The sequence below is a fragment of the Sceloporus undulatus genome, chromosome 1 (assembly GCF_019175285.1).
Source record: "Sceloporus undulatus isolate JIND9_A2432 ecotype Alabama chromosome 1, SceUnd_v1.1, whole genome shotgun sequence".
NCBI lineage: Eukaryota > Metazoa > Chordata > Lepidosauria > Squamata > Phrynosomatidae > Sceloporus > Sceloporus undulatus.
Window position 1 is genome coordinate 342,127,712 of NC_056522.1, and position 27,246 is coordinate 342,154,957.

Sequence of the window (27,246 nt, forward strand, 5' to 3'; positions counted from 1 at the left end):
GAAGAGACCTGAGTGCCAGAGTGGTTTATCCAGTCCCTCCCACAGACACTTTCATAACTCAGAGCATACATATTATTATATTGTTATTATTAAGCCTCTCTGGAGAAGCTCACTTGATGAGACCTGAAACCATTGTAAAGGCTGCATTAAACAGAGGTGAGACTGAAAGGTTGGACCAGGGCACTTGGGAGACCAGGATTGGTCAAGTGACACTCTCTCAGCCTCAGAGCAAGGCCTCTCTGAAGAAGCCTGCCAAGAAAACCCTGCTGTGCCACAAGTCAGAAACAACCTGAAGGCACACAACAACAAGGCTGGCAGCATTGAGAGCACTATAGGCCAGAGTGGCATTCTTCCCAGCCAGCCCCCCTCCGTTGCCAGCAATGGGCTCGCCCAGAACTCCTGGGCTGTAGTTCTTCAGAACCTTCGCTTCTTAAGGACCCGAAGACTCTGGCCTCGCGGGAAAACTACAACCTCCAGCATCCTTTGCGGGAGAAGGTCTGCGCTACGTGCAAAGCGCGGGGGGGATTTTGTTATTTGGCCAAATAAAAACCTGTCGCGGAGCCCAGGAAGCCGGTAAGTCTCTGTGTGTGCCATGAATGCTCGAAAATGGAGGGAGAGGGAGGCGCAGCTGCCACGAAAGGGATTCGGAAGGAAGGGAGGGAGATGCATCCACATTGCAGAAATAACCCAGTTTATACCACTTTCACTGCCATGGCTCACTTCTGTGGGATTGTGAGGATTGTAGGGTGGAGCTCTGCCATTCTGCCATGCAGGAACTCTCTGCTATGCTGCCATGCAGGAACTCTCAATCAAAGCATCCCTGAGAGATGTGCCCAGCCTCTGTTTAAACGCCTCCAAAGAAGCAGACCCCACCACTCTCCCAGACATTTTTTTAGCCTCCTCTGTGAGAGAGCTCTGGGGCCCACAAGAAACAACTCCTCCCAGGATTCCATAGCATTCAGCCATGGCAGTGAAAGAGGCGTCAAACTGGACCATTTCTGCAATGCATAAGGTGGTGAATCTACATCAGTGGTCCACAAACTGTGCCCTTTATAAGATATTTTGGACTTCAGCTCCCAGAATCCCAGGCTATTGGCTGACATGGCTGAGGCTTCTGGGAGCTGAAGTCCGAAATCTCTCATAAAGGGCACAGTTTGGGGACCACTGATCTGCACTGTAGAAACAATGCAGTTTGACACCACTTTAAATGCTGTAGCTCCTGTACCTAAATAAATAAATGGCCCTGGAAGAATTCATCCTAGGCAATGAGAAAATGGAAATAGTGTATAGTTTATTTGTTGCTATCATTTTAAGGATGTTTTAATTTCAATTTGTTTAACTGTATTTTAAGGAGTGGGTGGGATTGGGAGTCATGGGATATATATTTTAATGTTGTAAGCCGCCCTGGTTGCGTTGCTCAGAGGGGCAGCATATAAATACATTTTATTTATTTTTTATTTATTTTTATGAATGAGTTTCCATACCTTGGATCAAACATCGAACAGAATGGAGACTGTGGTCAAGAAATCAGAAGAGCATTATAAATGGGAGGGGCAGCCATGAACAAACTAGACAAGATGCTAAAGATAAACTGAGCACTAAAGTGAGAATCATCCAGGCCATCGCATTCCCCATCACTATGTATAGATGTGAGCTGGACAGTGAACAAAGAGAATAAGAGGAAAATCAATTCATTTGAGGTGTGGTGCTGAAGAAGAGTGCTGAGGATACGGTGGATGGCCAAGAAGGCAGACAGATGGGTTCTAGAATAGATCATGCCTGAACTCTCTCTGGAAGCCAAGATGACTACATTGAGGCTGTCATACTTGTCAGGGGTTAAAGTCAGCACACTGGGAAATGCTTAGATGTGTGTGTGTCTGACCATGAGCATCCAGCACTGGAAGGACAAGGTTGATCAAGCACAGCTGATGCTCATAGCCTCAAGGATACTCTGGTGCCTGCATGCACTAAGCCTGGATGATGAAACATCTAGCTGGATTGCACAGGAGGACACTTTAGAATGTAACACAGGAAGTCACTGGGTTTGTGAGACCGCATGGTCTGAAGGCTATATAAACTCAGGAGCTTCCAGTGATTGCTTTGTGGGTTGTAGTAGGAGAGTTGGTATTCGTGTGTGATCTGTATTATAAGCACTGTAAATAAAGCACTTCAGGAGACTTGGATTGTCTGGTCGTTTATCAGCTGAAGCCTGGCATAGGTTGCTGGGAGTCCCCGGAGGTTCCTGCATTTCTTCAGTTCCTGGAAGACATCCAGTTGCTGTTATCTCAACTGAGGACTGAGAACCACGTTTCTGAATTTGCCAGTTTACTCTGCTGTATGCCAGCATTGGCTACAGGGCTCAGATGAGTTGCTCACAATACTTTGGTTCCATTATGAGAAGGCACAACTCATTAGAAAAGGCAATAATGCTAGGAAAGTCAGAGGAATAGAAAGAGAGGAAGACAGCACACTATAGAATCATAGAGTTGGAAGAAACCACAAGGGCCATCCAGTTCACAAGGGACATCCAGTTCTGCCATGCAGGAACTCTCAATCAAAGCATACCCAACAGACGGCCATCCAGCCTCTGTTTAAAGACCTCCAAGGAAGGAGACTCCATTTCCACTACACTCCAAGGAAGGAGTGTGTTCCACTGTCGAACAGCCCTTACTGTCAGGAAGTTCCTTCTAGGGTTGAGGTGGAATCTCTTTTCCTGCAGCTTGCATCCATTGTTCTGGGTCCTGTTCTCTGAAGCAGCAGAAAACAACCTTGCTCCCTCCTCAGTATGACATCCCTTCAAATATTTAAACAGGGTTATCATATCACCTCTTACCCTTCTCTTCTCCAGGCTAAACATCTCCAGCTCCCTGAATCTTTTCTCCTAGGGCATGATTTCCAGGCCCTTCACCATTTTAGTCACCCTCCTTTGGACGCACTCCACTGTCTCAATGTCCTTTTTGAATCGTGCCCAGAACTGGACACAGTATTCCAAATATTTCACGTGGGGCCTGACTAGAGCAGAATAGAGTGGCCCTATTACTTCCCTTGATCTAGACACTATACTTTTATTGATGCAGCCTAAAATCACATTGGCCTTTTTAGCTGCTGCATCACACTGTTGACTCATGTTCAATTTGTGGTCTACTTGTACTCCTAGATCCCTTTCACACGTAGTTTCATTTAGCCAGGTGTCACCCATCCTATATCTGTGCATTTCATTTTTATGCCCTAAGTGTAGTACCTTACATTTCTCTGTCTTGAATTTCATTTTGTTAGCTTTGGCCCAGCTTTCTAGTCTAGTAAAGTCATTTTGAATGTTGAGCCTGTCCTCTGGGGTATTAGCTACTCCCCCTAATTTGGTGTCATCTGCAAATTTGATAAGTATGCCCGCAATTCTGTCATCCAAGTCATTGATGAAGATGTTGAATAGCACTGGCCCCAGGACACAGCCCTCTGGGACCCCACTGGTCACTCATCTGCCAAAGAGTGATGGTCACTGCCTCACAAAAGTACAAATCCCAGGGTTGTGTAGGATGGAGCTATTGCAGTTAAAGCAGTATCACACTGGACTTTCATTAAATTGGCTTTAAATCATCCAAATTGCGCAATCGGGATTCACACCCCTCCATGCTTCTCCCATTAGTAAAGTGTAATGGAGATGTCATTTGGTAATAACGGGAACTTCTGTTATTACCAAACGACGGCTCCATTACGCTTTAAACAGAGGAGAAGGATGGGAAAAGCGCACGAGGATGTGAACCCTGATCAGATGATTTGGACGATTTAAAGCCGCTTTAATGATGGGAGGAGGATGTTAAGCCTCCTGTGTGATAAAGTCCACTGTATTATTTCTATGCTCCCTATCTCGCATTTCCATTTAGTCACTGTTTTCCCCCTAAAAGCTCAGCTATTCATTGTCCTCTGAAATCCAAACACTTGCACCTTCCAGAGTCCATCTTAAATTTTCTTTCAGGCAGGTTAGTTTTCAGATTCCTCATGTTCACTTGTAGGAAACAAGGCAGAAAGGATATGTTTTTATTATTATTTATTTTATTTGTATCACACAATACAGTACTTCTGACATTAGGTCCAAAGGTGTCTCACAACATTATTTAAAACAACCATAACAGATACAGTTAAAAGTAAGTTACAATGTTAAGGCTCAATTAAACAGCTTTTTATGTAAAAACAGCTGCTGAATTTTACAAAAATAAAGAACCATTTAAAAACAGCTTTGTCAACAGGGAACGTGAAGTCAATTTCTAATGTTGGCAAAATGACCGTTCTTTCATGAGAAAGAGATTCATGACAGAAAAATTGTTCTTAACGTTCAATATTCCATCCATTCTTTGCAAAAATATAAGTTAATATTGGCATTCTTGATATTAAATGCACAGGGCAGAGTAGTCTGAACAGTTTTTTTTTCTCTTAAGCATTTATTTGAACATGTTTTCATGTGTGTACTTGAAAGCTATTTCAAGATCTCATTGACATATCTTAAACAAAATAGTGTTGCACATAAACTCTGTGAATGTTGGGGGTTTAACTGGAAACAGTCTTGAAGACCAAAGCTTTAAAAAAGAGTTTTGTGGAACCTGCAAAATTAACAGATTCACAGCCCAGTCCTAGCGTTTCCACTTACAGGTGGGCTCCATTGAATTCTGTGGGGATTTGTTGTTGTTGTTTACTGTCAAGTGAACTTCAACTTATGTTGACCCTATGAATGAGAGACCTCCAAGATTCCTGGTCATTAGCTGCCCTGCTCAGGTCTTCTCCTAAATAAATAGGAATAAGCCATACTGAAAATATCATACGAAAAGCAGAATTAGGTTCAGAAGAAGGAGGTGTGAAAATTGGAGGAAGGAACATCAGCAATCTAAGATATGCCAGTGATACTATACTACTAATAGAAAATACCAGATGTGGAAATATTATTGAAGAAAGGCAAGGCAGAAAGCACAAAGGCAGGTCTACAGCTGAACATTGAGAAAAAAATAGTGACTACAGATGATCTACAAGTGGTTCTCAACCTTTGGGCCTCCAGATGTTTTGGACTTCAATTCTCAAAGTCCCAGTCAGTATGCTAATTGCTCAGGAATTCTGGGAGTTGAAGTCTCAAAAGTCTAGAGGACCAAAGGTTGAGAACCACTGATCTACATAATTTTAAACTAGGTGGTGAAGACATTGAAATAGTTCAATATTTTCCATATCTGGGCTCAATCATCAGTCAGAACAGAGACTGTTATTAAGAAATCAGAAGAAGACTTGGACTTGAAAGGAAAGCTTTGAAGGAATAGACAAGATCCCAAAGTGCATTAATAATAATAATAATAATAATAATAATAATAATAATAATAATTCTTTCCTGCCTCTCCTCAAGGCTTGAGGCAGGGTACAATGTTAAAATACAAAACACAATTAAATCACATAAACCCACACTATAAAATCATTAAAATACACTCATAGGAGTACATATATTAATTAAAAAGTCATGATTTAAAAGTGACTGGGTAGGCCTGCCTGAAGAGATATGTCTTTAATGTTGTTTTGAAAGGAGTCAGCATTTTCAGTTGTCGTATCTCCTCTGACCAGTCATTCCACAGTCTGGAGGCAGCTGAAGAAAAAGTCTTATGGGAAATCATTGCCAATCTAGTCCTGTCTAGTTGGAACAAGCATTTCCCAGAGCACCGGAGAGTACAGGGCAGATTGTATAGGATTGTATATATCACTGACTACTAAAGACAGGACTGTCCATGCCATCGTTTTTCTCATTTCTATGTATGGTTGTGAGAGCTGGACAATAGAAAACTGATCAGCTCATTTGAGATGTGGTGCTGGAGAAGAGTTCTGAGAATACTGTAGACCACTAAAAAGACCAATGGATGGGTCCTAGAGCATATCAGACTCGAGCTCTCCCTAGAAGCAAATATGACTAAAGTGAGATTGTCATATTTTGGTCATTTCATGAGAAGAAAGAACTCAATAGAAAATACAATAATGCTTGGTAAAGAGGAAGGCAACAGAAAAGGAGGAAGACTGTATACCAGAATGGTGGATTCAATCAGAGAAGACACTACCATGAATCTGCAAGAGCCGAGCAGTTCGGTTGAGGGTAGGAGGACTTGGGGGTTTCTTATTCATAGGGTTGCCATAAAACAAAGTTGACTTGAAGGCAGTTAGCAGCAACAACAGCCATATTGAATTTAAATTATGTTGTTCCTGTGTAGACATCTATGGGACTGTAGTTCTGGTATCACAATCTTTAATTATTGGAATTCATTGCTTCAGACCACTTTAGACGTTGACAGCCTTGGCTTCTTTAAATTAGGAGACAAAGAATTTGGAAACAAAAACAATGGTGTACAGTTTTGTTCTTCAGGAGGGAAACAATTTCAGCATTTCTTTTACTGGAAATTAATTTAAATTAAATGTGGTTTGATGATTAATAAAGAATGAAGCTGTTTTCCCCCCCTATCTGCAGTCTATAATTGTCAATAATAATGCAATCTCTGCATACTAGATTTCCATGTTGCCCAAATGGTTTTGGTAATATGAATGTTAGCAGCAGATACATGTTGTCATACAGACACATCTGTCTGAGTGGTGCCATTCCAGATGTTGTGGGACTAGCTATCACAAGACAAATGGATCTGTAATGGTAGAATAATATGTTTGTTTTTTATTTATCTTTTCATTAGAGTTAGGATTTCTTTCTTTCTTTCTTTCTTTCACCTTCTTTTCTATTTTCTTTTCTTTTGATATTGATAGACTGATAGTGTTAAAAAATAAATAACTTGCAAGAAAGAAACAAAGACTTAACGATAATTAAAAAGATGTGTGTGGAAATGGAATTTGGAAAAGTTACTTTCTGGGCTATAGCTCTCAACATCTCCCATCTGAGAAAAGTCAAGAGTATAACGTTTTTACCCTCTGTACGTAAAGCATGGTTTGCAAGTATATGCATGTCCTTTTTTCACTGATTAAAACAATTCTTTCTATGCTCAAGGGAGTATCATGTGATGCTGGAAATGCCCTAAAATATACATTTGTCAGAGGCAAGCTGTTTCTCATTGGCAGTTGCGGGAGAGCATAAGCAGAAAAAAAGGATGCTATTGCATGCATGTCATATTTGTAGACTTATCACAGGGTGGTTGATCACTGCAAGAACAAAATGGTTGGCTCGATGGGCCTTTGGTCTGATATGTTATTAATGTTTTTGCTTATGTTCAGTTAAAAAGATACAGTAATAGTTTAGATCCCCAGTGATTCCCAAACTTTGGTCCGCTAGGTGTTTTGGACCCAGAAGCGGCAGCCAGCTTGGTCAATAGTCAGGAATTCTGGGAGATGAGGTCCAAAACATCTGCAGGACCACTGTTTGGCAACCAGTGGATTAGATCATCCTTATGTCTTTGCAAGAAGGATGTCTTTATTTCTACTGTCTTTCTTCCTGTTGTTGTGTGCCTTCAAGGAATTTCAAACTTATGGTAACTCTAAGACCATCCTATGATGAGGTTTTCTGGGACTGAGAGTGTGACAATTACACAATTTAAGCTGTAGATAAATTGCATAATCACAACTGTGACTGAAATATCATTGCTAGATTGATAGCAGTTAATTGAGTCCAAATACTGTAACCGCATATGCAATACTGTGGAAAGTGGAGCTGGAAGAATCCCAAGCCTCTCATGATCTAAGCAGGTGGAAACCTGTTCCAGGGTACAGAAGAATCAACTTACTGACCCTATTGATTTCCATAATGGGACAAATTTATATCAGTGCTGTGATCCTAAGCATCTTTTGTGATAGTAAGCTTACCTGAATTCAGCAGGATTTCTGGCATTGAGAATCATTGTATTAGAAGCATATTGCATATCTGACAGGGCATTTATGATTCCCCTGACGGATGTTATACCAGCTCATTTATATGCCAGCTGTACGCCAGTGCCTTATGAAAAAGGTATAAAGTAATTCATTCTAACTGTTTCCTTTATATTTTAATAAATTCCCTTTTTATTACATTGAGAAATTAGTAGAAATAAAAAGGTGTTTGTGTTGCTTAAAAGCACAGCTGCCATTCCACTTCCTCACTGAAGTTGCCATTCTGTGTTAGATGTTGCAATTAATAGAGATAGTAGTAGTGGGATGGCACAAAAACTATACAATATGGCTTTAGGTGAGAATACAATATGGCAACAGATGGGAGTTTTAAAATAAAAGTTCTTTAAAAAATGAAAAAATGGAAAAAGAGAGGAGAATAAGATTTTTAAAAGGAATTCTTCAAAGATCTTGACCAGGGGTGGGCAAAGTGTGGACTATAGACTGCTTGTGGCCCTCCAAGGATGTTTTTTATGGCTCTCAGGGCCTCCCAGGGTAGTAATACTATTTTCCAATTTTTTTGAAAGCTTGTTGGTTCCAGGCAGTGTGGAGGACATTTTCACCACATTTGGAGGCCCTCTGGGCCCCCAAGGGCCAACAACAAGTTTTGCAAAACTTTTCAAAAACATTTTGTTTTTGCCCTGAAAAGCTCCAAATGACCAGTGGGGGAGTAGGGTGCATTTCCACCAGATTTTGCAGGCTCTGTGGGTAAACTTAGGTCGAGGATGGAGAGGTCTTTTTTGAAACCCAAAACATGGTAGTGCTGTTTCTGTAAATATAAATATTTAGCAATATATGACATATCAAACTCCTTCTTTTCCTACAGTTGCAACACTGCATTGTGTGACACTCAGTTGCATTACCAATGCAGTGGATTCTGATTAAGATATGACTACAGAGCAGGTAAAAGAAATATTTGTTCAGTGGAATCAAAAGAAACTTCCCCTCACTATAACGTTTAGCCCTAATAGCAATGACCTTATGCAGAGCATAGGATGGCTATGTGTCTTATTTGCAGAGGGCGCTCCTCTGTTAAAAGGCTGCTAGCAGACAATTCCCTTTGTAGGGTTCTGCCGTTTGCAGGTGTTTTCTACTGAGTGGCCCTCAAACTTTGGCTTTCCAGATGTTTTGGACTTCAACTTCCAGAAATTCTGGCTAGCATGGGAGGTGAAGTCCAATACCTCCATAGGACCAAAGGCTGGGCATCACAGTGTTCTCTGAAGAGCTGTCCCAGTTTAGTTTAAAGTCTGGTTTAAAGATAAAGAGCCATTAGAAGTGGGAGCAATTTGTCCATTTTTTGGTTTGCCGGTATTACTACAATATGGACTTTAGCATTTGTCTTATGGCTGTATGAGCCAGCCTGGGCTTTGAGATCTTCAGGAGCGGCCCTTCTCTCAGTCCCACCACCATTGCAAGCATGGCTGGTGGGGACATGAGAGAGAGGCCATTTTGATGGCTGCCCCTAGACTCTGGAACTCCCTTCTCAGGGAGACTAGAACGGCTCCCTCCTGGTTGTTTTTCAATTTGCAGACTAAAATGTTTTTGTTTAGACAGGCTTTTAAAACAGAAATTTTATAAAGAATGAGCCAGATGGTGCTTTATTGTTTTAACTGAACTGTTTTTAAGAGCTTCTTATCTTTGAACTGCATTTTAGTCTTTTAAGCTGAGGTGTGAATTGTTTTAATAACTGTAAATAGTTAATTCTATTTTAATGTCCATTTTTTCTATGTTTTAATTCTATTGTCCTTTTAAATTGTGAGCCACTTTGAGTCCCAATTTTGTGGGGAAAGTGGGACACAAACAACAGCAGCAACAACAATGGTCATTATTGTTATTCCTCCATATGTATGACTTGACACCCTGATAGTGGACTGAGGAGACACACAGTCTAGCTTCTTCACTCCAATGAGATGTATTGTTTCTTGTTATTGTTTTGTGCTTTCAAGCTGTTTCTGACTTATGGAACCCTAAGGAGATCCTATCATGGGGTTTTCTTGGCAAGACTTATTGGGGTGGGGGTTGCCCTTGCCTTCCTCTGAGGCTGAGAGAGTGTGGCTTTCCCAAGGTCACCAGATGGGTTTCCATGGCTGACTGGGGATTCGAACCCTGGTCTCCAGAGTCATAGCCCAACACTCAAGCCAATACACCACTCTGGCTCTTTTGATTGAAGGTATGCAGTATCTTATTGCTATGTATCCCAACAAGCTGGGTCGCATAAATATGACACCAATTCACTGGTTTTAAATGGGTCTCAGATGTAGTTTCTTGTGTAGCCACTGCTTCACCCCTAAAGTACCTCTATTGCCCCTCCATTCCTGTTATCCCAGCAAACACAGATTTGGGAATACAGTTCCGGTAGGTAAGTGACTGATATCATCCTGAGAAAGTGCCACTTGACCATGTATAATAGAAAGAACTTGGGACAATGTTACTTTTGTGGACTTCTGTTCCCAGAATCTCTCAGGCATCATTGCCAGATGGGTAGAAGTTTCTGGGAGCGGAGGTCCAAAAAAGCAATTTTCCCAAGCTCTTGATAACAGTACATAGGTATATACATTACCCCTTTTATCTCTAGTGTTGATTTTGCTTTGTAATCTAGTTGTCTGGGAGTTAGATGTGCTGGTTTTACATAGGAGAAGGGAACAGATGAGCAGGAGTTGGGAACCTTTGGCACACCAGGTACTTTTTGTGCATCCATAATCTTTTACCATTGACCATGGCTGAGAGTGATGGGAGCTGAAATCCAAAAACATATGGTAGACATGTTTTTTTTGTGGGTTTTTCAGGCTATGTGGCCATGTTCTAGAAAATTTTATTCCTGACGTTTCACCAGCATCTGTGGCTGGCATCTTCAGAGAAATGGCCCGAAAAACCCACAAAAAACCATGGATGCCAGCCATGAAAGCCTTCGACTTCACATATGGTAGACAAACGTTTCCCCACCCATTTCTGTGCATATTCTTGTGTCTTCAGGTTGCCTAAGAAGGTGATTGATTCCTGCTTTTTGAACCTGCTGAGGGTCTTGTCTTGTGGGTCAGGCACCCTTTGTTTAAAAGATTATAAAAGCCATTCTGCCCTGTTAAAATATATTGCAAAATCATTTTAGAATATCACCCACATCCATACTTTTCTTCTGGTAATGACTCCTACTTTATTTCTCTGCAGTGTTTGCTGTTATGGCCAGAAGGGCTTTAAAACTTGCATCATTTGCAACAGTAGCAGCCGCCGCCACCACTGGTTTCTGTCTGTACAGCAACAAGCACCTGGATCCCAATGACTTCGGAGTTGTTCGAGTGGGCAGAGCTGTTGCCACAGTAAGTTGCACCCCAGCAGCTTGTGTGAAGTTGTTTTGCCCGCTGGAGTTCAGATGAGTTGGCTTTAAAAGATGCTGGACTCTACATGTCTCTTTGATCTGAGTCTTTCTAGTTTACAGTAGGAATTTGTCATTGAGAATCCATGTTTTAAATTTCCTGCAGTGCAGAATTTGGTTTTAAAAAAGGGTAAATCATAGTCTGACTCTGTTCAAATTTAGGGGTGGCATCTTCCTGTTTCCTGACAAGACTCTGGGCCTTTAACAGCTGACGAAAACAACAGAAACACTTACTCCCCTTCTCTGCAGTTCCATAGCAGGAAAAAAATGTAACTTGATACCTTGCTGGCTATAAATTTGATAAAGGCTCAAAACCTGTGTCAGAAATTAGGTAGCAATCCAACCCTAATTGGATATCTGCACGATCCTACAGGGACAAAACACTGAAAGGATCCAGGAAGGAGGATAAAATCTTGAAAAAATTTCTTTTGTCTGTACCATTTAGGTCCATGTTTTGCTGCTGGACCACAAATCTCGAACAAGATGGTGAGACAAAATAAGGACTGACAGATAAGGGGGAGCTAGGTTGTGTAAAGCTTTAAACATTAAGAGAAGAAGCTTTTACTGAATCCTAAAAGGAATGGGTAGCCGGTGACATAGTGATAATGTCACTATGAGAGCAAGTATGATGCCACTATTATAGGTTGTGATGCAGTTGTGAAGTAAATAACTAAGGAAAAAACAATAAAAGTTAACTTTAGTCTGTTTTACCTTTAAGATAAAGTCAGCTTCACTCTTCTGTCTGTTTAGACTCCAGTCACATATACCTCTGTTGGTGGACGTCACAGTGGTAGGTTAGGCCATTGTTTCCTTGAGTTTTCTTCCCACCTTTGCTAAACAATCTTTCTGGGACACTGGATAATATTTTTTTACTTCATGTAAACACCCACATCTAAGACAGGCTATTTTAATTGGATCATTACTATTCTTGAAAGGACCTTTTCAGTATTTAGTTTTTACATATGCTCCCTTAATGTATTTTAGGCTAAACTTCAGTTTGGAAGCTTGCACTGAACAAACCCCCTCTACCAAAGTTTTTGGTAGAAAATATGAATTAGGATATGCGGGGGAGCTTGGTGAGCTGAAGATGAATTAATAGATAGATAAGGGAACACTTGAGCAGAATGAGTTGAGAGGTCAGACATTGTGAAATCCTTTATAATAATAATAATAATAATAATAATAGTAAGAACTACTAGGGAAGATGCTATGTGGTTTATAATTTTGTTTCTGGCTTGTTTTGTAGACTGCAGTTATCACCTTTGATTACCTCACTTCTTTACGGAATGTTCCACGTGGGACAGAAGAGTATGACTATGTCAAATCACAGGTAAAGGAACAACATTAGGGTGAAAGAGCCAGAGGTTGGGAGAAAGAAATGTTTTGATTACAAGCCCCAGAATCACCCAGCCAACATGGCCACTGACTAGGCTAGCTGAAGGATTCTGGGAGTTCAAGCAATAGAAGTAGATTTTTCAAATTCTGGAGAAAACTGTACTGAAGGAAATATCACGATGTAGTGAATCCAATTGCTGATTTAGCAGCCACACAGCTGGAGAAGACATGGATTTGAGCCTATTGTTACTTTTACGAAAGTTTACCACAGCCTCAAATGATGCACACAGCCAAGCTTTCAGCTGCTGCAGATGTGGGAACGCAAACTCTTTGACTGCGATGGCAGTGAGAATTTTGATTTTGCTGGGTATATGACAGCAGTTGTAAGCTGGAACAAATGCATATGTGAAAGCTAGGATGGGCATGAGAACAAGAAATGTTATCTGGATTCCTTTCCCTAGAGAAATAAAATTAAGACATTAGAGAGCATCTGTTGTAGTTGTTTCGATGTTGCTGAGTAGAGCGATTCAAAATAGCATCTGATATAGGACAACAAACAGGATAGTGACTGTCATATTTCTGTGTTGTTCTGTTCCAGAGCTTGGAAGTAACACATTACCAATATGTCATATAAACTTTATTGTTCATAGCCACAGGTCTTCACAGGTTTGTACATAAAATTAAAATACATATAGAAAGCAGAATACAAAATTAACTTAGTATATCATTTCCATTTGTCAAAGAACAACCATTTCTAAAGTAGCTAAAATTACTAAAAACAGCTAAAACTTAAATCTATGATAAAACATCCCCTTCTACTACTAGAAGATACCTTAAACCCATTCCAGCTCAAAGAATACATGTGTATGTGCTTTGTTGACTTATGGCAATCCCATCAATTTCATAGCGTTTTCTTAGATACAAAAGGCTTAAAAAGGCAAGGCAGCATTCTGTTTAGCCCACTATTTTTTTATGCTTGGTTATTTTTTTTAAACCAACCAGACCAAATTTAGCTACGTGCATAGTACACAGTAAAAATATTTTTGCATCTCAGCAATATACAAATATTCCCAAGGGGGATCTCTTTGCTAAGGAGCAAAAGAGGCATGGGATTTATGCACTGGGGACTTATACAGTGCAAATCTTAATAAACGCTGGGTGATAGTCTCAACTTCACTAGATACAAAATGCCACCCAAAAAGGCAGTGGAATCACAAAACTGTAAATAACTTTCTTAAGGGAGCTGCATTGAAGAGTGTGAAGTATGATTCTAAACCAAATGACATTTTATATAAAGGATACCATGAAGAATAGGATGTTTGTCTCACTGAATATTAATCCCACCATTTCGAATAAGGATGGATTCTTTCCTTAAACAGCTTTTTAATTCTGGTGGACAAGAAGGTTCAAAACAGCTCAGTAATAGTTTCATAGATGTGCAAAATAGTTTAGTACAGTGATGGTGAACCTTTTACAGACTGAGTGCCCAAACTGCAACCCAGACCCCACTTATTTATTGCAAAGTGTCACATCCCTCTGGCTTTCTAGTAAGAAACTCTGGCAAACTCTGTGCTAGGGAGACAGCATGTGTGCCCACAGAGAGGGCTCTGAGTGCCATCTCTGGCACGCATGCCATAGGTTTGCCATCACTGGTTTAGTAGAAGTTACTGAGGAGGCTTGTGATGGAATTTGCAGTTATTTTTTTAAAATATCTTATAGTTTTACCAGCATTCCTAATGCTCATATAACCAAACTCCCCCCTTGCAGTTTTGGGAAAAAATGCATCAAAGACTGTATGGAGCGTGAGGATTTCAGTTTAGTTACTTTACGTTACTGGTTTCTTTGTTGGATTGCAGCTTCTGTTAATTTAACTTCTGTGAAAATGGCATCAAACCTAAGTTCCAAGTTTTAAAAATGTATTTCTATTCAATGAGATTTTCATCCAGCTTCCATTTAGGGATTTTCCTCCTCTTACTAAAAACCAATACTTTTTTTTATCATGGTTAATAGTCAGTTGTTCCAATGTGAAAAAACTTTCTTAATTTACTCAACAGCCTTTGCATCCCAGTTTGTGAAGGTGAAATCTCAGGCTGCATCTGCACTGCAGAAATAATCCAGTTTAACATCACTGTAATTGTCATGGCTCTATCCTGTGGATTTCTGGAAACTGTAGTTTGTTGTGGTACCAGAGCTCTCTGACAAAGAAGGCTGTGTATATCACAAAACTGCAAATCCCAAAATTCCATAGTGTTGAGCAATGCAGTTAAAGTGGTGTCAAACTGGATTGTTTCTGCAGTGTGGATGCACCCCCAGTTGTATCATGAACATGTAAAAGGACTGTAAGCTTTACATCTACTTTACATCTACTAATGAAGCTGGGAAATGTTCCAAGTCACACAGTTCTTGTATGAGGTTGTTAATGTAAAAATTAAAGAGGACAGGGGCCAAGAGGCATCCCTGTCATTGTCCTCTATTGCAAATAATTATTGTTACTTGTAACATATTACTTTTGGAAGTAAGGGGAATGTAACAATGTTCCTTTGAAAAATAGCATAGCAAGTGTTGTTTTGATCAATTTAGCATAACAAGTAATGTTTACTTGATACTTTTAGGTGCCAAAATACTTTGGGATAAAAAAGCTAGGGTTTTTTTGCCTTTCTAAATATTTTTTCCCAAGAAAAGGAAGACTGACATAATGAAAAAAAATATAATGAACAACTTAATGAGATCTTCCAATAGGTAAAATTAACAATTTATCATTTTTTAAAAGAAAAAAATCACAGTGTAATGAATTATTTTAAAAGTTACTTCTGTAAGCTCTGTTAACTGGAGTTGGTCTTCCTGTCTTTGGCCATATCCTCACAGCAGAAATAATCTGGTTTGACACCACTTTAACTGCCATGGCTCAATGCTATGGATTTCTGGGGATTGTAGTTTGTTGTGGCACCAGAGCAGAGCAGAGCAGAGTTCCGTTCTGGTGCCACAACAAATTACAATTTCCAGAATTCCATAGCATTGAGTCATTGCAGTTAAAATGGTGTCAAACTGGATTATTTTGGCTGTGTGGATTCGTCCTTAGACCCTCTTACAGAAGGTAGAAAGGTTTCTGCTGGAGTACAATATTTTTGGAACAAATCATTCCTATGCCTTGATTTGGAATCTCCCATGAGGACAAAGATGACGTCCATTTACCTGAATCCATCAAGTGGGATCTCCCGAAGTGTTTAAGCCAGAACTTCAGCTGTAGCATTTTTTAATTGACATAAGGATGTATGCTAACTTTGTGGCACCCTTTTTCATGTTTTTTCCCTTGTTATTACTATCAGGTTGTAATACTGGCAGGGCCTTATCAGTTTCATTTTGTACAATGTCACTCTGTTTTAGGTGCTTGATGATGCTGGTGGTGGTGGTAGTGGTGCATCTAATAAGTAGGTTGTCAAAAAACCTGGAAAGTACTAATTATATAGTGATATTTCTGATATGTATTTGTATACTATATTTCAGTTAGAAAAAAGGCCCAGGGTTGTTTACAAATTTTAGTAAAGCAAACAAACCCAAATATGAACAACTGTAACAGTTTTCAGGTTCTTGCTACCTTTTAGTTCTCTTATCCTTATAAATCAGATTAAAAACAAAACAAAACAACAGGACTAAAAATAAGTCTAAAAGCATGTAGAAAAAATAAAGCTCTTTATCTGACCCCAAAAGCACCACAAAATAGGCACCGGGCAGACCTCTGGCGAAACCAGAGCTTGGAAAAGTTACTTTATTGGACTGTAGCTCTCAGAATCTCAGCGAGAATGGGTTAGCCTCCAGTTTGGACTTGAAGGTTCCAAGCTGTTATTTCATTTTTGGGAGCAAAGAAGTACTGTCATTGAATAACGAGGCAGAATCCAAAACAGTAATATATACCTCTGGGACAGGAATATAAGTTGGGAGAGACAAGAATTGGATGATGAATCATGGGACAGGCTGGTTTGATAGAATAGTCCTTAAGCCCATTAAATGTGACTTTAGAGGTAAATTGAACATTTTAAAAAATGCTAATGGCTGTTGCAGTGTGTGTATGTGTGTGTGTGACTGAGAGAAAGAGAGGGGAGGCAATGAGAATTTCAAGGACTGCAGCAAGTCAGAAAAAGGTGTTTGTCCCTGCTACAACCTTGGCAAATATTGCTCTTTTCCAGCTGATATTTGCAGCAGGAGAAATGCTCTTGTTGGCAGGAATGAGAATTGTCCTTCCAAAGAAGATAATGGCTTCAGAGAGGGAATTTTCATCAGGATGATAGCAAGAGGAGGAAAGGGTCAATTTCCCCCTTCCTACTCCCAGAGAGCCCAGTAGTAAATGTAAAAACATGATGCACATGAAAAGCAAAGATGCAGTTAATGTCATATTTGCTTTGTCCCTGAGAAAGCCTAGGACTCTGGGATTACATAAGTTTTTATATAATGCTGCCTAAGCAAATGCAAGGTTAGAGTGAAAGCATTCCTCCCCCTTTCCTGCACCCTGCAATGAATGAGAAACAAAATGCAAGTTTACTTCGTGGTAAGCTCCAATGTGTTTAACTAGTTAGGAGCTGCTGCTGGCTCTGGTGCAACTCAGTGACTTCTAGTCCTTTTCACACTAAATAATTGTAACACTATAATTCCACGTTAAATGCCATGGCTGCATCCTACAGAATCCTGGGTTTGTAGTTTGCTGAGGCACTAGAGCTCTCTGGCTGAGAATTCTAAATGACCCTCTCAAAATTGCCAATTCCAGCACTCCATAGGATGGAACCATGAAAGCTAAAGTGGAATCATAGCACTATATTTGCATAGTGTGAAAGGGCCTCTAGATGCTAAAAGAAAAACCTACAGGCAGATAGATGTATATTTAAAAGGGGGAGAAGCAGTGTTCTAGTGGTGATTGCCAACTGGAGCTCTTTGGGACCAGCCCTGAGAGACAGCCTGCTTGTCCATTTTCTCCCTTTCCCTCCCTCCTGGTGACTAAGATGGTCCAGGAGGGCAGGAAGATGTTTTCTGCCAGTGATGCCAACAAGCCTCGAAGATATTCCCCAGAATGTTTTACCAAAATCCAAAATTCCCTGAATTCTCCAATATTTATTAATATTATTCAGTCAAAATCCCTGGAAAGAAATTAATTAAATTCCTTGGAAATTGGCAACACTGTTTGCTGCTGCTGCAGCAGGACCACAACACTTTGGGTTGGTTTAACATCAGAAAGTTTAAACAATGCAGTCTGAGGACTCTCTTTCTCAACAGGGGAAAGGATTGAGAGAAGGTAAGCACAGAGGATCTTGAGAGGCAGCACAGCTTAGTGGTCTGAGTGTTGGACTATGACTTGAGGACCAGGGTTTGAATCCCCACTCGGCCCTGGAAACCCACTGGGTGACCTTTGGCAAACCACACTCACTCAGCCACACAAGAAGGCAAGAGCACACCTCTTCTGAACAAATCTAGCCAAGGAACCCCTGTGATAGGGTCATCTTAAAGTTGTTTTAAGTTGGAAGTGACTTGAAGGCACACAACAACAACAAAAACAACAAAGCAAAAAGGGAGGAGGACCAGGACTAGAACCAGGACCTAGTGTGGGAGTAGGCACCACACTTCTGAGAACCATCTAGGCAAAGGGCTCAGTTTCCAAGTCACTCAGCTGATGCTCCTGTTTACGGCTAAAAAGTGACGAAGGAGAAAGAGGCAGGCTGGGGAGAGGAAAATCAGCTGGCTGTAGTTGTCTGCCTACCTCTTTTCCTTCACCTGGCCAGTGAGCAACAAGGCAGAAGGAGCATTATCCCCAGGAAGCTTGGAAAAACTCCACTGGTCAGTGGCCAGGCAAAACACTTTGCTTGTTCTTCTACCCGCTGGCTGTTTTGTCCCACTTGGCAGCAAACAGGAGGGGTGGTACCTTATCATCTGTGGGAATGGCTTCATTGGGTCTCATGTAGAGTGAGCCCTGAGCATTATTAGGCTGCAGTTTTCTAAGTCCTATTCAGACATTAAAAAGAAAGAAAATACCTGTTCATGGGCAAGGGGGGAAATGAATGGGGAAGGAGAGGGAATGCAAGCAAATTCTGGCTACAGTTTTCGAAACTAAAATGTGTCTGTCTGATTTTTTAAACTGTTAAATGACCACAAGGCCTGATGAAATTACAGCTGTCTTTTAAATTGCCTTTATCTTCTTATGCTAACTTTGAACAAATAGGTTCTAGGCAGATCACATTTTCTGGCCTCACTTTTCACAGAACATCTACACATTTTCACCTCTCCTACCAGTATCCAAATATCTCTTTTGTCTCTATTAACACAGGTATAGTAGCAGTGCTCCTTTATCCATGACTATGGGGCATTTATAACACAGAGTTTTGCCTCATCCCCTCTGTTGGTCTCTGTGGAAACTGACAAGCTGCCATCTTGGCAGCGGAAATTTACAGGTAAAGGAGTAAGTAAAGGAGTGGATGAGATGCACTGCTGAAACAACAATTGCAATAATAATAATCATAATTCAGATTCAATGACTAACTCTGGACTCCTCCTTGGCCTTAACACAGCTGATTGAAAGCAATAATGACCTTGAAATCTGCTGAAGAGTTGACTGTGTTTTCTGTGCTGCAATCAGCTTATTGTTTGATAGATGTTGCCAATAGCCCAAGTGATGCTTTGACCCTTGGCCTTGTGTCTCTATGGCCTCATTAACCTCTGTCAGGTACTGGTTGAAGGTTTTTCACTTAATATATGGGGAAGAGGCCCAGTTCATTTCAGCTGATTCCTCCTGATTTGGCAGCCTAGATGTCATGGTTAAAGGCTTGCCAAGAGGGGAGGTAAGGCAGTGCAATGTGCTGCTGTATTTCAAGAACACTGGTCTTGTCAGTTTGTGTGTTCTCTCTTAACTGTCACTGAATTTAGCAATGTTGCTAAATTTTATTTTTTGGAGAGTTAGAATTTAAATATAATAATCCCATCTGGTTGGTTACATATGTGTTTTTTCTAGAACTACACTCTCACATGCAGCTTTCAGTTTCCTTCCAAAACTCATTTTGAGGTATCGAATATTCTTTCTGTCTCTGCGAGATGGATATCTCCGAGCCGTCATCTGAGAGATTTCACTCTTCATTCTGTAAACTGCAGATGTACTGTATTCCACATACACCCAATCCCTTAGCTGTTTCTTTACCCCTGGAGACTGTCTGCAGGGAATGTGGATAATGCTGAGTAATTAGTAGGCTGTGCCACTTAATAGAATATGCATAATGGTATTCAGGAGATAGGAAACCTCAGTGCCTGCCTTGGTCCCTGAGCCTGCTGGGGCCAAACAAGGACATTGTCATTAGGAAACAATTACCTACAAAGCAGATTAAGCAGGAAATAGGCTCCCTATAGGCTCTTGGGCAGGTTCCTATTTAGCTTCAAGAAAATGTCTTCAGACCCTCTCTGTCTTCCTTTCATGTGTGAGCTACTAGTGCTGCTAATGCTCACAGCTAGGCAGTTCCATCCTGGCATCTCTTTATGGGCATCCAATTGGGGGACTATTTACTGCTTTCTGTACAGAAATGAAAACAAGCCTTTTCTGCAAGCATTTCTCTCCCAGTTAACTTTTATTTTGGCTGCAGAACTGCTTTGTCAGGGAGAAGGGCGTGAGGAGGTTAATTATCTCCTTTCTTTTGGAGAGCAAGGCAAAGATATTCTCTGCCTCTGAGATACAATTTTTTGAGCTGGAGACGTCTGAGCAATCTGTTCTAATGCCATGCAAGGAGAGACAGTGTTTTTGGGAAGGTGGAGTATGTGGGGGAAGATGTCCCAAACCCAGGTTCTCCTCAAGTAAGACCACTAAAAGTACTCAGATTTTGAATTAGGTGAAATGGAAGCCTAACCAGTCCTTAAAACTAGGTAGCAGTAGCACTGTTCTCTTCGTTTCTCATAAAAAACCTTAGCCGACCATAGTATATAAGGATGGCTACCAATTTCAACAGCTTCATGGGGGAATTAGACAAATTCATGATCAATCAGGCTATCTATGTCATATTTTACCTCTAGCATCACAGGAATGCAAGCACAGCATCTGTATATCATTTGTTGAGCAATATGCTATCATACTGGTGGGCTTCACATAGGAAACTAGTTGGACACCACGCCAGAGTGAAAGCTGGAGTGGACTTCTGTTCCTTTAATGGTTTTGCTGAAATTCCCACTTCTACGCAACTATTAAAGGAACAGGAGTCCCCTCCAGTTTTCATTTTGGCAACCCTTTATGAACAGATTGTTGGACTGCATAGACAGGCCTTTGGTCTGATCCAGATGCACCTTTTAAATGTTACTTGCTAGGGGGTAAAGTGGTGTGGCTAGATAAAGTAATCTCAGCTAAGTTATTTCAGTTTAGAGGAGGGGAAAAGCTCTTTAATATACAGGTCGCAATCTAAGAAGGCCTAGGCAGAGAACAAAAGGAAGTTAAAAGTGTGCTCAAGCTATTTGACATTTACTTTGTGCTCCATATCATATCATATTCAGAGCAAGCTGTATTCTCATGCTGTATTAGCTACCAAAAGATCTTAGAAGTAACTAGTTATAAAAAAAACTATTTACAAATAACTGCTTATGTGAAATCAATTCATATACTAAAGGTTACACTCTGATTATAATTTAGCAAGCCTCTAACTTCACTCCAAAACAGGGCATGTTGATAATCATAAATGACTGGAATGCAAAAGGAGGAAACAAAGCAGTATCAAAGACAGTAGGAAAATTTGGCCTAGGACCAAGAAATGAAGCAGGAGAGCAACTGGTTGAAATTTTTGAGGCTAACAGTTTGTTTATTGCAAACTGTATTGTATACATGGACATCACCTGATGGCTAATATAGAAATCAAATAGACTATATATTCCGAAGCAGAAGAGAGAGAAGCTCAATTCTCTGCAAAAATATGACCAGGAGCAGACTGTGGCATAGACCATGGACAGCTAATAGAGAGGAAAAAATAGAGTAAAGCTAAAGAAGAACATTAAACCTGCCATCTTCTAAAATACAACCTGAAGAATTTCACCGTAGAATTTAAAGATAATGCAAAAAATAGATGTTTCGCTAGCATCACCACTCACTTCCATGCCAGCATTCTCTGAAGATGCCAGCTACAGATGCTGGCTAAACACCAGGAATAAACTCTTCCAGAACACAACCACATAACCCCCAAACCCCACAAAAAACTATAGAACATCTATTGATCATTCTTCTGCCCCAACCAGTTAAAGCTAAAGATATGTTTAAATAAAAAGGTCTTTGCCTGCCAGTGAAAAGTGAAAAGAGGGGCCAACTGAACCTCCATTGAGAAGGAGTTCCATAATCTAAGAACAGACACTGAGAAGGCTCTCCCCAATATCTCCCTCAAATGAGCCTGTGAGGACAGTGGGACCAAGAAAAAACCATGTTCTGAAGACTGTAAGATTCAGTTGGGCTCAAGGGGAGATAAGTTATTTGAGGGAGTCTGGACCTAAGAAGTATAGGGCTTTATGGATAAAAACTAGCACTTTTAATTTCTCCTATACTTGTTTGGCAATATAATGTGAACATTCAATTACTTTTATAGGAATGTAAGTTCACTATTGTGACAGAGTAGGAATATTGCATAGTTTCAATGCTGCTTTTCTGCTGCGCCTGATGTTCTTCATGTTATCTTGGAAGATGACAGTGAGGTACATGGGAGGACAGTAGGTTTTGTACCATAGGCCTGGGACTTGTAGCCATTCAAATTTTTTTTTTACAAAATAACTAATTGAGAAACAGAAAAACAAAGTGTTACTTTTAAAAGCTGTATACATTACAGTTGTAACAAACTACTTTACAAGCAATAGTCAGAATGGTGTAGTGGTTTGAGTATTGGACTATGAATGACTCTGGAGATTAGGGTTTGATTCCCTGCTGAGTCTTGTACAAGTCACTCACGATAAGCCCCAGAAAATCCTGTGATAGATTCCCTGTAGGGTTGCCATACATTGGAAAAACTTGAAGGCACACAACAACAACAACCTTTACAGTATATAACTGTAACTGTAAATAATTACAGTCGGCCCTTCTTATACACGGATTTTTTATACACGGATTCAAGCATACACGGTTTGAAAATGTTCCAAAAAAGTATAAATTTACCTTGATTTTCCATTTTTTATTAGGGACACCATTTTGCTATGTCATTATATTTAATGGGACTTGAGCATACATGGATTTTGTTATACACGGGGGATCTTGGAACCAAACCCCAGCGTATAACAAGGGTCCACTGTACTTTTAAATGTATCTTTCTAAGCTATGAGTACCAGATATGGCTCCAGAATCTAGCATAGTTTCCAGCAGACGTATTCTCCTCCGAGAGTTCTCCACACATGCAGATTCTGGATGTGCTTTTTTCAGGTACAAGAACAAGAAACAGAGTTCATAATGTAATGCATTGCAAGATAGTAGTTCTACTCCAGAACCACCTGTTTGAGATGTTTTACAACAGTTGACCAAGTGGTCCTTTAGAAGTCTGTATAATAAGGATGTAACTGATCATCTTCTAGACACATACCAATTTAACTTCAGCAGGATTGTTGGATTATGTGCTTTCAAAACAAGCATACCCTACAACAGTCACAGTTTGGCAAGGACAGTCCCAATTAATTCTCTGTCGTCCCACTTTTCCAGCTGCTTTAAAAATATTCCAGTTTCTCTCTCCTCCCTCCCACTTTCTTCCTTTGCCCTCAGCTTACTTCCACTGATGTAAATTGGGTTCAAAGTGCAAAAGTAGTTTACTCTCAATTAGCTCAGCAGGGACAAAGGAGAGGAAGGGGCAGAATCTTGTGCTTGCCTGGAGACTCAGGCAAAAGGAAATGGCTGCAGCCTCTCCTAGCTTGGCTGTTCTTACTCATTAATAACATTTGCCATCTTGACCACACTCATATTGCTTGTCGACATGCGTCCCAGTTTTTATCTGTGAAATGTTGGAGAGTATGGGGAGACATTTTTGTATAAAGTTTACTTTAAAAAAGGCTGCTAGTGGCAGACTAGTCCATTAACTTGATGAATGCAATATCTGACAACAGAAACTGAAAATATGTTGCCTTATTCCCCAGTTTGTCATTGTGGAAGTATCGGCTGTGACATTACGTTTTGAATTTTGCAAAGCAGTCATTTTTTTTGTTTGGTGGCAGGTGTAGCTCAGGGCTTGGAAAAGTGTCTGCTTCAGACTTCATTTTCCAAAACAAGCAGGCCATGGTGTCTGGGAGATTTTTACAGTAATATTCCAAGGAGTCACATTTCCAGGCTATGGAGATCTGCAGCGTTTGGAGACATTCTGTTTAGTGGGATGGACAAATTCACTCTGACTTCTAGTAAGGTACGTTTTGGAGGAGAAAAAATGGTGTCTTGCTCTTCGTTGTTTTCCATAATAATATTAGAACAAGTGAGCACTCACTAAAAAGGATATTTACCTCTGATTTCTAGTTCATTTACTTAGCATGGATTTGTTTGCCTTCCCACTTGCCACCTCCAGGTGGGGCTGTTCCTTTGTTGTTGGATCAAAGATAGACCTAATAGATTTATCACCTTAAAGGACTTTGGCCCTTTTCGAGACGGCTGGAAACAACAAAATTCTCTTCCCTCTTCTGCTATTTTATGGCTTTTAGTTCCTGATCTGTGCCACTGCTGTGATATCCCATGATGATGTAGCAGATTTGGAGGTGTGTTTTGTGGAGAGGCAGGTATAGTCTTGCTGTGGGGTAATAGCTATATTTTTCCTCTCAGTTTTGCAGTCAAGGTAGGTGTGAGTTCCAGATCTGAAGAGGGCTGGGAGCACATGGTTGTCAAAGAAGAATATTAAATTAAAAAACAACAGTGCTGTGTAGAATCATAGACTCATGGAGTTGGAAGAGACCACAAGGGCCATCCAGTCTAAGCCCCTACCATGCAGGAAAACAGAATCAAAGCACCCCCAGCAGATGACCATCCAGCCTGTGTTTAAAGACCTCCAAAGAAGTAGACTCCACCACTCTCTGAGGGAGTGTGTTCTTACTACCAGGAAGTTCCTCCTGATGTTAAGGTGGAATCTCTTTTCCTGTAGCTTGCATCCATTTTTCCCTGTCCTATTCTCTCAAGCAGCAGAAAATAAACTTGCTCTATCCTCAATATCCCTTCAAATATTTAAACAGGGCTATCATGTCATTTCTTAACTGTTTTTTCTCCAAGCTAAACTTCCCCAGCTCCCTAAATCTCTCCTCATATGCCATGGTTTCCAGACCCTTCACCATTTTGGTCACCCTCCTCTGGACACACTCTAGCTTCTCAACATCCTTTTTGAATTGTGGTGCCCAGAACTGGACACAGTATTTCAGGTGGGGCCTGACCAAAGCAGAATAGAGTGGCACTATTACTTATCTCGATCAAGACACTATACATTATTAATGCAGTCTAAAATCTCATTGGCTTCTTTAGCTGCTGTATCACACTGTGCTGCATCACACCATGATTCTATGATCTCTGAACTGATAGTTGGCATGCAGTTTTTTCAATATCTGTTTTCTACCTTAGATTGCAAAGTAAAGGTCACAGTTCTCTTGTTAGTTGTCCTGTTTTGCCCTTGGGAAGCTAGCCAAACTCCTAGCCCATAGTCCAGCATCTTAAGCAGGGAGGGAGAGAGAGTCTCCAAGCTGACCAAGGTGTCTGTCAAAAAGTAGTAGTCGTCTAATAAAGTCCTGGTCCTTCGTGAATCAGTTGACAGTCCAAGAAAGCAGTCCAAAGGGTAATCTTAAAGAATAGTCAGTGTCCAGGCAGAGTTCCAGGCAACAGGCAATCAATCAAGGAACAAGGCACCAGTGTGGTTTTCTCCCAAATAAGGTTGATGGTTGTCCCAGCTCCAGGGGTTTCTGGATGAAATGGATTATCTAGATCCACTTCAGTCTGGCTTCAGACTTGGCTATGGGACAGAGACAGCTTTGGTTGCCTTGGTGATGACTTACAGAGGGAACTGGACAGAGGGAGTGTTGGTCCTCCTAGACCTCTCTGTGGCCTTCGATACCATTGACCATTGTATCCTTCTGAGCTGTCTTTCTGGGATGGGACCTGTAGACGCTATTATGCAGTGGTCTGGAGGGGCAGACCCAAACATTGGTGTTGGGGGACTCTTGTTTGACTCCTTGGCCACTGACCTGTGGTGCCCCACAGAGTTCTATTTTGTCCCCCATGTTGTTTAACATCTACATAAAACTGCTGGAAGAGATAATCATGACTTTGGGGTACAGTGTCACCAGTAAGCGGATGACACCCAACTCTGTCTCTCCTTTCCATCTGATTCCAAGAAAGCTGTCTCTGTACTGAACCAATGTCTGCTGTCAGTAATGGACTGGATGAAGGCAAGCAAATTGAAACTTAATCCAGACAAGACAAAGGGTCACCTGGTCAGTTGTAAGGTAGATCAGGAAATAGGAATTTTGCCTGTGTGCCTCCTGAAATCTCAGACTTGCAGCTTAGGTGTTCTCCTGGACTGAATGCTGAGCCTGGATGCCCAGGTCTCAGGAGTGGCCAGAACTACATTTGCACAGTTAAAACTAGTGCACCAGCTGCACCCATTCCTTGAGACATCAGATATGGCTATGGTAATACATGCCTTGATTACATCCTGTTTGGACTACTGTAACACACTCTTTGTGGGGTTGCCTTTGGAAACTGTTCGGAAACTTCAGTGGGTTCAAAACGCTGTAGCCAGAATGCTGACCAGGGACAGTTATAGGGCACGTATAACCCCTTGGTTGAAATACCTTCACTGGCTACTCATTTGTTTCTGGGGACAATTCAAAGTGTCTATAAATCATTGGGGGTTGGAGATGATAGCCTAAACATCAAGCTAAAGCCAAGTTCTAAATACAAAGATATGAATTCCAGAGGAGAATCTGAGGGAAAAAATAGGATCCACAGAAAAAGTGGTAGTAAATGAATAGGTGAGAACAATCAGAGCTTCAAATACCTATACACCAATGCACTGTTTGAAAAATAAACAAGATGAGCTTGAAGTCCTAATGCAGGAAGGTAAATATGGCTTTATTGGCAAAACAGGCTTGGTGGGATGACTCCAGTGATTGGAATATTACAATTGCAGGATGTAGCCTATTCAAAAATAATAGATATGGCAGAAAAGAAGTGGGAGTAGCATTATATGCCAAAGATCTCTCCTCATATGCCATGGTTTCCAGACCCTTCACCATTTTGGTCACTCTCCTCTGGACATACTCTAACTTCTCAACATCCTTTTTGAAATGTGGCGCCCAGAACTGAACACAGTATTTCAGGTGGGGCCTGACCAAAGCAGAATAGAGTGGCATTATTACTTAACTCAATCGAGACACTATAATTTAAAGGGCCCCACATACCTCCATTTTTAAGGTAGGGTATCCAAAATTAATAAAATATATCCCAATCCTCTCATGGAAAAACACTGCCCAATCCCAATCCTCTCATGGAAAAACACTGCCCAGTCAGCCAAAAACAAAGCTGGAAGTAACTTCAGGATTCAGTTTTCAGTTATTTTTGGCTTTTGGAGTGTGGGATTGATTAAAGATAGGCAGTTGGAGGTCAAACTGCACACCTCTATAGTTGTTGGCATGGCTATAGCATGATAAGATCTTTATTCTCCAATGTACTTGGGAGGCAT

At 40.7% G+C, this 27,246-nt stretch overlaps 1 protein-coding gene across 1 annotated transcript in view; it reads left to right on the forward strand.

Annotated features, from left to right (window-relative positions):
* The first annotated feature begins 322 nt into the window (after positions 1-322).
* Positions 323-27,246, forward strand: part of ADCK1 (aarF domain containing kinase 1) — a 179,545-nt gene continuing 152,621 nt past the window's right edge. The window contains exons 1-3 of the mRNA XM_042468428.1: positions 323-573; positions 11,041-11,189; positions 12,492-12,575. Coding sequence (XP_042324362.1) covers positions 11,052-11,189; positions 12,492-12,575 — 222 coding nt within the window. The 5' untranslated portion in view covers positions 323-573; positions 11,041-11,051. The remainder of the gene's footprint in view (positions 574-11,040; positions 11,190-12,491; positions 12,576-27,246) is intronic.